We start from the raw sequence: 13,083 nt of genomic DNA, 5'->3' as shown, positions 1-13,083 counted from the left end.
TGTGCATCATTGTAAGCTGTTAGGTCTGTCTGCAGGTTGCTTCAGCCGTGGAGAAATGGAAGACAGCAATCCGTGAGGCCCAGACCTTCTCCCGTATGCATGTGCTGCTGGGGATGCTGGATGCCTGTATCAAGTGGGATATGTCAGCAGAGAATGCCAGGTGCAAAGTGTGTCGCAAGAAAGGTACGCACGCATTCCTGCCCATGGAGTTCCTGCCTGTGCAACGGTTGGATGCTGTCACCTCTCTGCTCTGCTTAGGCAATGTGTCCTTGTAGTCTGTCACTCTGACTGAGGCTGTATTTTAAGTTCTGAATGTTGGTATTTACAGTCAGCAGCTTTGATTTCTCAGAAACGTTTGACCCTGATTCCATTAAACCATTCTTACGTAACCAGTATATGGTATTGCAGAGCTGCTATACCCTGGATATTTAGGGTAGTTGGACAAAAGTAATCTACAGGTCCCTCTGGGAACACTTATGCAACTGTCCATTCCCTAGTTTTGTGTTTGGAATGGTCTTTGGGTCTCTGAGCCTTTTCAGTTAATCTTGTCCTTTAGAGAAGTAGCAAGCAAGGAGAGGTTGGGAAGGTTCTTATGGGGAAAGTGAGGTGAGATGTTGCTGCTCTGGGGCCAAAGTGGGAGCAGAACAAGGTGACAAGGGGATTCTTTCCCTGTGTGCATTATAGAATGAAGGGCTTTAGAGTCTTCTAGGTGGAGGGTGAAGTAGAAGGGGTGTCAGCAGAGATGGGATGCTGATATTTGTTCTGCCATAACCTCTCTTTTTGGATGGGAGCCTGAGGAAAAGAGCCTGGTGGTACATTCTGCCTCACCGCTTTTATATTTGCTGAAACTGTAGTGGGAAATGAGGGCAAGCAGAGCTTGGGGGACTGACTGCTGGGCAACTTTTGTTTGCCACAAGGCTTTGCCATCCATCCCTTCAGAGAAACAAGGACTAAACTGGTGCAAAATCTGCCTTCACAGCAGAACCTCAGCGGTATTCCAAACCAGTGCCAAAAACTATCCTACCTGCTGTTGAGAGGAGTTTCTAGGCAAAAGTAAGGAGGGGCTCACCTGAGACTAACACAATAGTTTCACAGAAATTAAGAACTGGGATGTTAGAGAAAGACAAGCTGGCAAGCCCTCCGCACTTTCTTTTTCCACTTCAGTAAAAGAAAGCTGGCTCAGGATTGTTTCCCTGTTTCCCTTCATCAGTGGGAATCACAGAGAGTGACTAGTCCTGCTGCATACTGATTTTCAGTGTAGCCTTGTTACCCTGAGTAGAAAGAAGATACCATGTAGGTTAACCAGACTAAACATAAAACAAGAATAGCTCCATTTATAGCTTACAGCTCTGGGGCCCTATTTGCAGCAAACTTCTCTTTCCCCATGTTTATCTGGGTGTGGAATATCTTTGGAAGACTTCTATATTTACCTACAATGAAATCTTCGCAGGGCAAGGAACTTTGCATTGGTTTTGTTCTTAAATGCTGCTGTTCATAAATACAGTGGTGGGACAGAAAGAGGGATGCCCAAGGAAGACCATCACAGAAAGGGTCCTTGCCCTCAGAAGGGACTCTGCATCTTTCTCTTGCTTAGTCCTGCCTTCCAGCACTGCAGCAGCTTCTGCCTCTTGGGTTGAGTGAGGATGTGGCCTTGTAACAAGTGAGCTGCACTTTCCTAGGTGAGGATGACAAGCTGATCCTGTGTGATGAGTGTAACAAGGCCTTCCACCTCTTCTGCCTGCGGCCAGCACTCTATGAGATCCCAGATGGGGAATGGCAGTGCCCAGCGTGCCAGCCTTCAACAGCCCGGCGCAGCTCACGAGGCAGGTGAGTGACCTTCTTGCCCATAGCCTTGACACAGCACAGTCCTGGGCCTCTTTTCACAAGACCCAAATCAGACTGGACCAAAGCCCCTTTAAAAGGGTTAAAATCACCCAGTTGAAGCAGCACCGGAACAGAAGAAAAGCAATTTCAGGATATAAGTTTAGCACACCTGTGTTGTACTTGCATTGCAGTAGTGTGTTGAACCTGCAATTCAGGTTCCAGTTAATAACTCCAATGAGTTTTAGTTAATAACTTTGGCTTGAAAATGAAAACGTGCAAAATACCCACCAAAATTAACTGCGCTAAGGATTGTTATTTCCTTTGAGCAGCTGGTTGAGTTGTTTCTTTATGTAGTTGGTGGCTGCAATTCTGTGGGTTCCTGGGCTGGGTTACTGGAGTGTTCTTGTAAGTTAGAGCAGACATTACTCCAGGCTGCAGCTCAATCCCTACTTTGCTACAACAAAAGCCAGGCTACAAAATGCCATTCTAATGGTTTTCTGTACCTCATAACCTTAGCAAGACAGGAGCCCCTTAAAATGTGACAAAGGGAACATGGTTTGGGGAGGTGTGGCAGATATGAGTAGCTGCCTCCTGACAGCCAGGCTTGGATTGTTTTTTTGAGTTGCAAGCTGGAATTTAAGCAATTTACAGTGAGTGTCCTTTGCTGGTAGTGACTGTGCTGCATCTCTGTTTGTAAGTGAGGTGAGGCTGTTCAGTGGCACCTGATGTAGAAGCAGCCTGCAGATCCTCCCTGACAGAGCAGCAGCACAATAGAGGTGTGCCAACCAGTACAGTGCAGGTGGTGTATGGCCTTAAAAGTATTACTCCCTGAACACTGTTTTAGAGTTCCTCAGGCTTACAGAAATGATAAGGCATGAAATAAGAAATGAAAGGCAGCTGTTGTAGCCTGAGTTCATAGTTACTTTGATGTGTCAGAGTCACCTGCAAGCTGCTCAGCTCCTGGCCGAGAGCCATCAGATGGGGAATACCTGTCCTGTTATCTGCTTTCTTCTCTTGTCTTTCTGGCTGACATAATGAATGTCAGCCTGGCAGGTCTTTTACCCTCCATGCTTTGGAAGTTTTATTCACTTTATTGCTCAAGATCCTCTGTATCCAGGGGATTTAGACTCCCACAGCAGCTTTGCCTGCGTCCTCTTTTGCCTGTGCATGGTGATCTGAATGAGACCTCACCTGCAGTGCTCCCTCTAGCTCCGGGATCCCCAGCACAGGAAGGATGTTGACATGTTGGAGCAAGTCAAGAGGAGGCCACCTAGTTGATATGATGGATGGAGCATCTCTGCAGTGAAGGAAGGCTGAGAGAGTTGGGATTGTTCAGCCTGGAAAAGAGAGGGCTTTGGGGTGACCTAATTGCAGCTTTCTAGTACCTGAAGGGAGCCCGCAAAAAAGATGGAGTGACTGTTGACAAGGAGGAATGGCTTCCTTGATATTCTTGGCAGAAGGCAGGATTAAATTGCATATTGATCGGGAAGAGATTCTCCCCTGTGAGGGTGATGAAGACCTGGTACAGATTGTCCAAAGAAGCTGTGACTGCTCCATCTCTGGAAGTGAACCTGGTCTAGTGAGAGGTGTCCCTGCCCATGACTGGGGGACCAGAGCAGGGTGGGCTTTAAGGGCTCTTCTAACCCAAACCATTCTGTTATTCTGTGAATGATTGAACAGACACAGGTGAGAAGCCAGAATGTACTGGGCAGGGATTCTGTGTGGCTTCTGACTTGAGGAGCCTGACCTTCTGTTTATCAATCTGTTTCCTTTAGTACAGGGAAAATATTCCAGCAGGAAAAGTGCCCCTGTTGAAAGTCTTTAGGCTGGGCCTGCAGACCTGGGAAAATAGCAAATTGTCCTCTCAAGAAGGAGTAATTACAGAGCAATCACAGTCTTAAAATCCCCTGCCCCACGGTCATGGTACCTAGAATACCAAAAACTACCCAGATTCAGCTCTTGATGTTTAGCTGGGGAAGTACCCAATATTCTGGAATACAGCAAACTGCTTTGGGCTGAGCCTGGTGTTTGTTGTATAGCCCAAACAGTACCAGGGCCCCTGGGGCCACTGATCCCCAGGCTCTTGTACCACAAACATGTATATCTGCCTTGTTCTAGGAACTATGCAGAGGATTCTGCTGAAGATGAAGGTGAAGAAAGTGAGGAAGCTTCTGATGAACCAGATGCTGAGGAGGAAGAGGAGGAGGAAGACGACTATGAAGTTGCTGGACTAAAATGTAAGGCTTTGACTATGTAGTGAAATAACAGAAAATAGTCACTTTCTTGCCTTCAGTATCTGAAATAATGATCCTCTTTGGGATTTGTGCTTTTCCTCATGCAGAGCAGGTATAAGCCTGAGAGATGTCACAGGGGAAGGTTGTGGCTGTGCTGTGGTTACCTGGGGAGCTGCAGTAAACCTTTGGCCATTTGTGATAGGGTCAGCACTAGCAAAGATTGAAACTGCTCACTGCCCAGTCACTCCCTGAGGACACTGATGACGCTCTTTGGAGGGCTGAGAGGGGTTAATAGAGTGGGATGGCAGGGTCAGCAGAGCCTGCAGAGCATTGGCAGCACCAGCAGTTCCTCGGATTGTCAATCTCTGTACCTACAGGATTTGTTGTACATTGGAAGCTGTTTAAATGCTTATGGGAGCTCTCACTACAGCCCTCTCTCTTTTCTTTTTCCCACCAGTTCATAACCCCTTAAGTGCAGGACTTCTAGTGATTTGGCAAGGAGGCATTTTGAAATAGGAGGACTAGCACTTCCTCTCTTTATTCCAGTAGAAAGGCTTCAGGTGTATTCCAGTGCTCCAGGTGTAGTGTAGCCTGAACCACCTTTTGCATACAGAGACCACTTGGGATGCATAACTGGAGCATTCCTGGGCAGTTGGGAGGAGTAAAAGACTGTTTTCTAGACTCCTCAATGCCTGCTTCTTCACCTAAACATGTTTATGTTTAGTATGTGTATCCACTTTGGTTTTAGGGAAGTTTGATTCAGTCTGTTGAGCAACTTCCTGCACTGAAAAACTCAGTCTGGGAATGGCACACTGCCAGCATTTGCTTTCTGTCAAACCATCCTTGACTGATATAACATTATCTGCAGGTTGTCTTAAGCAGGACAGATGGAATCCAGAGACTGGAACTCAGAGGATTATCCCATGTTCTTTTGAGGATTTCTATCCAGGCCTGAGCCTTCCCTTACTTTATTCTGGTTTCAGGGAGGATCACTGATACCACTGATACCAAGCTATGCATACTGCTTGTTGTCCTGCGGCGTATCCATGTCCACACTTGGAGTGTGTTTGGCCTGTGTTGCATGGCCAGGGCAGGAGCTGAGCCAAGATTTCCAAACAATAGCAAAAGAGGGCTACAGTCACTAAAAATAAAGTGCTAAATGCAACCCCTGGCTTTAGAGAGCATTAACATGAAAAGGTCACTGTGGAAAACTTTTGTTTTAATAGAGAAGTCACATTGATCCTTATGGCGTTTATCCTGAGGGATCTAACCTAGAATGTTGGATTGTCAGACATTTAGCACGTGCTGCACGCTTGACACACAAGTGGAGTGACAGCAGGCGGACATCCTACGGACCCGCTGCACGCCCAGCATGGGGGGCCCAGCGTGATGATTTATGGGACAGGGCTGGATCAGAGGCTGCAGCTGAAGTATCCAGTGTGCTGGATACAGCTTGCTCAAGGACTTGGGATCAGGTGGAAGGGGTTTGACTTGGGAAGGCAAACACATTCTCCTCGTACAGAGGGTCATGGGAGAAACTTAAGACAAGGGAGTGCGTCAGCATGCTTGTGTTACCACCAGCGTGGATCTCTGAGAGGCAGCTTCACACGGACAAGTGCCTTTCTGTAGGATGTAATGTGGCAGCCCCAGTCTTGGGGAATAAAATCACATTGTTTCCCACTTGCAGCACGTGGAGCAGCTCCCCAGCTGTGGTAATTTGACACTCTCCCTGTACACAGTTCCCTTCTCAGGAGGGCTTACCAGCTAGCTTATCCCACTGTGTGGGCCGCTTGGAAAAGCACCCATCCCCAAAACTGTGAGGAGCAAAAGGGCAGCAGGAAACTGAGGAAACTCCAGGTTTCTGCTCCCACTGCTTTCAGAGAATACATTGCAGTGCTGTTTGAGATACCAGTCTGTCTTGCATTGCTTCCCTGTCGCTCCCTCAAGCCTTGATGTGTTCGGGTCTCATGGTGTTAGGCAGTGGGGTTTGCTGTGACCTGCAGTGGATGATCCGGGAGCTCCCATGTGTCCCTCAGAGCTTGCGGATCTGCTGTATGTGATTTCCCTTTTAGCAGCAGGTTGTTGCTAGTCATGGCCTCTTCAGGCAAGAGGTGATGACCCACAGATCTCCTCTGGAGAAGGTGTGAGAGTGCAGCTGAGGTGAGCCCGGGTGGTCCCTGGGCTGACCAGCCTGAGTGAGGTTCAGCCTGGTGTGGGAGGCAAAGGGCTGGTGGTGTCTGCTCCCAGATACACCCAGGCCTCAAAGCCCATGGCTTATCTCTTTCAGTGAGGCCCAGAAAGGCAGCCCGGGGTAAGCAGGGCTCCGTGTATTCCTCAAGGCAGGGAAGGCACCAGAAGAAAAAGCAGACGCTGAACCCTGTACGGGGACCCCGGCAGCGCGTGGCACCTGTCAACGGTGCAGACATCGATGAGCTGGTAAGAGCGAAATTGCTCCCTGGAGACTGCTCACATCGTGAGTTATAAACCAAACAGGTGGCATGCTTCCTCCCATCCCTTCACAGAGAAATGCCCTGAATCCTAGTGAAAGCCTGAACTGGGCTGAGTTAACAAAGGAGACGTCTCCTTAAGGGCCTGCTGCAGACGGAGCACAGATATGCCAGGCATCCCTCCCCAGCCGCTTTCACACATTGTCCCCTTGAGCAGAAGGCAGTCTGCAGCTTGTTAAAGGGTTTTAAATAGTATCCATATGTCTCTGCAGAGAGGTGGGGGAACTGAAGGGTTCCTGGATGGCCAGGGAATGCCAGCAATGCTGGACCCTTGCTCCCCAGCCTTGGCCGCTTTCTGACAGTTGTTGTCCGTATGGTCACTCCTCAACTTCCAGGACATAATTTAGCTGGTTTAGGTTTCACATGATATTTAAATAATAAAACCATAGGCTCCTGCACAGAGCAATCTGTGTGTGCTGGGTGGGGGGAGCTGCAGGGACTGTCTCTGGGGAGCAACACGCCATAGGGGATACGTGAGGATACTGCAACCCCAGAGCCACATCACAACACCCTGCAGATCTGCCATCTGTCTCATGAACTGGTGTGTCCTGTCACTCTCCTTGCTCATTGTCTGCTGGCTCATGGCTACTCAGACTAGGTCTAGCAGACTGGCTTGTGATCTGTGTTACACACTGGAGGGCAAGCAAGCCCAGGATAGGCACCTACAGCCAGCACAGAGGGATATTCCAGTGGGGAAAATCTTACTGGAACAGCACACTGACTCAGAGAAGAGGACTCTGCCAGGATTTATCATTTGTCCTGGGGAGAGACCGAAGCTGGGTCAGAATAGTAAACACTCTCTGCTGTGGAGCCTTTCTGTCATTCAATGTTTCCTCAGTAGTGATGTCCCATGAGCTATGCTCTGGGAGCTATGGGGATGTCCCCATGCTGGGTGTGACCTGTGCTGGGTCCCTGGGCACATGACTGACCTTGTGCTGAGCCTGTGCAGGGACGGCACCAGCTGCTCCCTGGGATTTGAAATGGCACGGTCAGCTCTGCCAGGGCAGAGCGGCAGCACAAGTGCTTCTCCGTCTGCCTCCCATGCTGCCCACCACAAACTCAAGAGAAGGCAGGGAGAGGGAATTCACATTCTCCATTTGCTGGCATTTTTAGCTGCTTGTTGTGGGCCATATTGTGTTTGAACTTATTTTGAAAAAGCCACCCGCCACCAAAGGAAAGCTGGGCAGTTTGTGAGCTCTTCCCACCAAGCTCCTGAATGGGACTGCTGTCCTGAACCCAAGCGGCTGCTGCATGTCATAATCACAGAATGGCCTGGTTTAGAAGGGGTCCTAAATGCATCTCATTCCAATCCCTCTGCCGTGGGCCAGGACACTTTCCATTAGACCAAGTTGCTCCAAGCCCTGTCCAGCCTGTTATTGAATGCTTCCAGGGACAGGGCAACCTCAACTCCTCTGGGGAGCCAATGCCAGCCCCTCACCACGTTCATAGGGAAGAAATGTCCTGGCTGTGCTAAGAACTAGCTCCTTTGGCGTCAGGGCTGTTTGCTGAGCCCCAAAGCCTGTAGCAGTTCCCTCCTTTTACCAGCACCCTTTGTATGGGCAGGTTCTTCAGACAAAGAGAACAGCACGTCGCCAGAACCTCGAGCTCCAGAAGTGTGAGGAAATCCTCAGCAAGCTGATTAAGTACCGCTTCAGCTGGCCCTTCAGGTGAGGGCAAGTGGCATCCTCCTCTGTGGGCAGGACTGCCACAGGCAGTGGGGGGGTATGGGCTGGCTGTGGTGCAGCTGCTGCAGAAGAAACCATCATGTTCTCAGTCTTTTGCTGGACTGAAGATGTGGTGCCCTTCTGAGGTGGCAGACAAGGGGCTGGTGCAGGAGGTAGGTGTTCTCTGCTACCCCCAGGATTTTTGGAGCACTGAGGTGCTTTGAGTGAGGAAAGATACAGACCTTCCCTGTGCCTGAACAAGCTACCTGGGCTCCTGTACTTCCCATTCCCATGCCATAGGGCTGATGTATCTCTAACATGGTCGAGGTATTGCTTGGGCTTGTTGCAGCACTGTGGGGCTACAGGTCAGGGGTGCCACAGGGGCAAAGGGGTGGGGGCACCCCACTTCTCTGGTGTAGTGGTGCCAGGTTCGACATTCCCTTCCTATCCCTGTGGCCCTTCCTTTGACAGGGAGCCAGTGACCACGGAGGAAGCTGAAGACTACTTTGAAGTCATCAGCAACCCCATGGACTTCCAGACTATGCAGAGCAAGTGCTCTTGTGGCAGTTACCGCTCCGTGCAGGAGTTCCTCTCTGACATGAAGCAGGTGTTCTCCAATGCCGAGCGCTACAACCAGAACGGGAGTCACGTACTGTCCTGCCTGGAGAAGACAGAGCAGTGTTTGATTGACATGGTGCACAAACACCTGCCAGGCCACACGTATGCACGCAGGAAACGCAAGCAGCTCTCTGCCCGGTGCCAGGGACTGGAGGAGCAGGAAGGGGACAGTGAGTCAGAGCCCCTTGATCATTCCCGGGGGCGGAAAAGGAAGAAATGAGGGATGGGGAGACTCAGAACTGGAGCAGGCCTTCTGGTGCTGCCAGGCAGTCAGATGGGTTGTCTGGAGGGAGTTGAGAAGCAGCAGGCACTTCTCTATTAATCCAGCCTTCCCTTGGGCCATTTTAGTTTTAATTTTTCTGCAATTTCCTCAAGTATTTGGTCATCCATTGAGTGGCGATGACTTAATGCTTCCTCCAAAATCCACAAAGCTCTTCATGAATCTGTCCTGCCAGGAGGGGAAGGTGGGAGAGCCTGGCCAAGCTTGGCTGGGCAGAGGAACACCAACCTGCTCCAGCTCAGGCAGTTGGTTTCCTGGAATGAATTGCTTCCTTGCCTCTGCAAGCAGCTGCAGCGCGGTGGGACTGTCTGCTGCCAGTCATGAGCACACCAGCCTCAAGCTAGTGCTGGGGGAGATCATGTTGCTCCACAGAAGGACTGGGTGCCACCAGGCCAATGGGCTACTCGGGCTTGTATGTATATATTTATATGGTGTTAATTCTGAGCCCCAGTTCTGGGCTGCACGGGGCGAGCAAGCACTTAGGTGTACCACAGTCCGGCTTTCACCAGCATCCCAACACCACTGCTCTGAGGTACTCCTGCTTTCCCCTCTCCTTGGGGAGAAATCCCTGGAGGTGTCAGTCTACGGAGGGCTCTGAGCTCAGCTCCCCACCTGTTCACACCGAGAGGAGGCTCCGTGCTCACCTGAACCTGCATGCAGTCATGCAGCCATTTGGATGCCCCAAGTGCCAGCAGCAAACCGGAGAGTATGGGTGTCTGCACAGCCCAAGGAGAGCTCCAAGGCCAGAGGAGCAGCAGAAACGTGCTGTGTAACTTTTTAAATTAATTTTTTAGTTGAAAGTGGCTTGTTTCTAGCTGTGATCTTGTACAAAGAAACACCTGTAAGATACCCTTGTCTTGCTTTGGCACATGTACAGTTTATACAAAATCGTGTTTGCTTTATATTTTTCCCCTCTTTAAAACTCATTTTCCTGCCAGTAGCAGGAATTACATCAGGGGACTTTGGGGGTGGGGGGGGGGTGGGAGGGAGAGGGGGATCCCAGTCCCTGTCAGCCACACACAACATTTTGTAGTAACACTCTTGTTCCTGTGCCATAGCCCAGCGCCAGCTCCTGCTGTCCCAGATGCTGACTTTTCCCTAAAAAAAGGGTTTGTTTTCTCATTCTCTCTTCCTCTCCATCATGACAGGTTTGGATCATACAATCAGGGCTTGAACTTCTTCTCCCAGAATTATTTGATTTGGAATAAATGGGCCATGGGGCTGTTCAGTGCTGGTTTTGTAACAGAAAAGCAGAAGCAGCTGTTGTAGCTCCTGGGATTTGAGAAGAAAAGAATCATCAATTACAAATTGCAGCCCAGTTTTGTGAACATTTCAGGTTTGGGGTTTTTTTAAACAGGTACTTGTTGTCAGTTCTGGACTGTCAATGACTGCCGCTGAGGCAAGTTCCGGCCCCTTCCCTCTCCTTAGCTTTACTCCCTGCCCCACAGAATAGCACTGACATTTGTATCTCACACGTCCCTTCAGAGGCTGTTTTGTCTTGTTTCCTAGAGAACATTTCCTTCAGGTCCTACACGATGGAACCTTTGGAACTGCACGTTTTTTAAAATCAGCGTCATTTGGGGGGAGGAGGTTTCTGTGAAGGGCTGTACTTGTAATAAATTGGAAACTTAAGAATAAAGATTATGTACTTGTGTTTGTAAACATGGCTTGTGTGAGATTTTTGAGGGTCCCTGTTTTGGTCTGAGATGGCTTTCCTCTGCCTTTGCAGAGCCACCACTGGAGCTGTGGAGTAAAGGAAGGGTGAGTCAGGCTCACATCAGCTTCTGGGACTGTGCTAATGTCACCCTCCCCAGGGACAAGGAACAGAGCTGTGCTCTGCCTGCCTCTGGAATGGGGAGCACTCCTTATTCCTTGTCCTTCAGGGTGCCAGTGTGACACTTGTCCTGTTCTATTCAGAGTGGCACTGAGTACCCACCCGAGTGGGGCCTGCCTGCCCCCAAAGCCTTTTCTGTCGTGTTGGTGTGTTTTGCAACCCGAGCCCTGCTTGCAGTAAGGATTTTTGCTGCTGTGTCCCAGGCCCCCATCCTGATCTCCAGCAGCCCAGCAGGGACACTGGGAGCTTTGAGGGCAGCACAGCTGGAGCAGTGATGCACCAATGCTCATGACAGTCCACAGCTGTGACAAAGGGTTTGGCCAAAGCTTTGCTTGTTTTTTCTGGGAGGATGAGAGTTCCTGGGTGTCTTCATCCTGCTCCTCACTCCGGATCTGAGCTGGGAGTGTTCCAGCCAGGCCCCATACTGCTGGGCAGGGAAATCCAGATGGGTTTGAGGGCTTGATGGCTCTTGGCAATGGGCAGATGCTGATTTCCCTAGAGAAGCCTTATTCCCTCTCCACAGGAGCTGGTTTGGCTTGCTGGCCAGGCAACAGGACCTGGGTGAATCTGAGTGACTCCAGCTGGGACATGTCCAGGCCTCGGCATGGAGATCTCACAGCAGCATCTGCTCCAAGACCTTTTTGGAGACTTGCTTTTTATAGCAGCCCCTCCATGGCCTCAGTGTCCTGTGCAGGACTATAAATAGCTGTTCTCACACCTGGTAGGGCAGTGTGGGGGCTTGGTGGGCAGCCGGGGCCCTGCTACCACCATCATCAGCCCTGCTGCACCTGCTGCCTGCAACAAACCCCAGGGGCTCCTGTGATCGTTGCAGTTCCAGCCTTGGGAAAATGAAACCCAACTCAGGCTCCCCCAGGTTTCCTCATGGCTTAATTCTCAATCATTAATATTCTGGGTAATGGAGTTTTTAGCACCTTCCCAGAGCACAGTGGCTTTTCTTTTGCTACACAAACCTGGAGGGTTTCCATCCATGTGAGGGTGGATAAACTCCATGGCCCAGCAAGTGCCAGGACTTGAAAGGCCACTTCTTCCTGGTCTGTGCTGAGCTGGACCAGGACCTCAGGGTGTCCTGGCTCCATTCTCACCCAGCTGGCAGCCCCAGTTTACTCTCCACAGCCATCCCAAGCTAGGTATTACCCTGTGGGGCCTGGGCAGTGCTGAGCCCCACTTGTCTTGCTGGGGCTTTATTGGTGTTGGTTGCCCTTGGGGCTGCTCTGAGGAGGATGGAGAGATGGGATGCAGGGATGAACTTGGGAGGGGGGGTGTACAGAGGGAGCCTGAGCCCCACAGCACAGGATGAAAGAAGCTGTGACTGAGTCAGTCCTTCCACGTGACAGCTCTGCTTTGCAACAGGCTCAGTGGAACCACGGCCAGGCTCAGCTCTCAGGAGTGGCAGTGTCCAGAGGAGCCGGCTGGGCTGCCGGGGCCGATAGCAGGCAGTGGTGGGCGCCAGTGGCCCCGATAGCAGGGACTGCTGGGCTGGGTTATCGGGACGAGCTCCCTGGCAAGCGCTGGCAGTTCAAGGGCAGCCTGTCCCCAGGGGTGCCGCCAGCCGGGCACCAGCGCTGGGCTGTGTGCCTGGCGCACGAGGAGAGCCCAGCTGGCTCCGGCTTAACACCCAGGGCAGGACACAGGGAGAACACGTGGCCCTGTGCCCCCTTTCCAGGCAGCCCCTGCCCAGAGCCATGCCCAGCTCCCCAGCTGGACTTTGGAGCCTGTCCTGCAGCCAATATTGACTCTCCTGCCCCAGGTCACGGCCCTTTTCTCTGCCCAAAACAAGCTTTTCCTGTGTCAGCCAAAGGAGCTCCGGAGGCTGCAGCCCACCAGTGCTGGGGCTAGGTAGGGTCCCTGCCCTTGCATCATCATCACCAGCCTGGAGAAGGGGCTAGATGCCCACCAGCACAGCCAGGGGTACCCAAATCTGGTGAGAGATCCCCGGTGTCCCACCAGTGACACAACATGGGCACTGGGGGCTCCTTCACACCTCGTCCACCATACCAGCTCCTGGGGGAGGAAAAAGCTTTTCTCAGCTCAGTGATACTGTGACTTCTCCTGCCTCCCTGGCATCCAGAGGGTAGCAGGGAGCAGATTAAAGCTGCTTCAC

General features: G+C 51.1%; 2 protein-coding genes across 3 annotated transcripts in view; both read left to right on the top strand.

Moving 5' to 3' along the window:
* BAZ1B (bromodomain adjacent to zinc finger domain 1B) overlaps positions 1-10,789 on the top strand; it is a 42,576-nt gene extending 31,787 nt beyond the window's left edge. For both annotated transcript variants that reach the window (XM_079324757.1, XM_079324756.1), the window contains exons 14-19: positions 36-183; positions 1,680-1,827; positions 3,943-4,061; positions 6,346-6,494; positions 8,129-8,232; positions 8,701-10,789. In XM_079324757.1, the coding sequence (XP_079180883.1) occupies positions 36-183; positions 1,680-1,827; positions 3,943-4,061; positions 6,346-6,494; positions 8,129-8,232; positions 8,701-9,067 (1,035 nt within the window). In that variant the 3' untranslated portion in view covers positions 9,068-10,789. The remainder of the gene's footprint in view (positions 1-35; positions 184-1,679; positions 1,828-3,942; positions 4,062-6,345; positions 6,495-8,128; positions 8,233-8,700) is intronic.
* Positions 1-13,083, top strand: part of NSUN5 (NOP2/Sun RNA methyltransferase 5) — a 95,744-nt gene that overhangs the window by 31,794 nt on the left and 50,867 nt on the right. The gene's annotated exons all lie outside the window — the stretch shown is intronic.

Source organism: Erithacus rubecula (assembly GCF_903797595.1).
Source record: "Erithacus rubecula genome assembly, chromosome: 22".
In the NCBI taxonomy this organism is placed as follows: Eukaryota; Metazoa; Chordata; class Aves; order Passeriformes; family Muscicapidae; genus Erithacus; species Erithacus rubecula.
The sequence above is the reverse complement of the archived record's forward strand: the minus strand, read 5'-3'. Positions and strand labels throughout refer to the sequence as shown.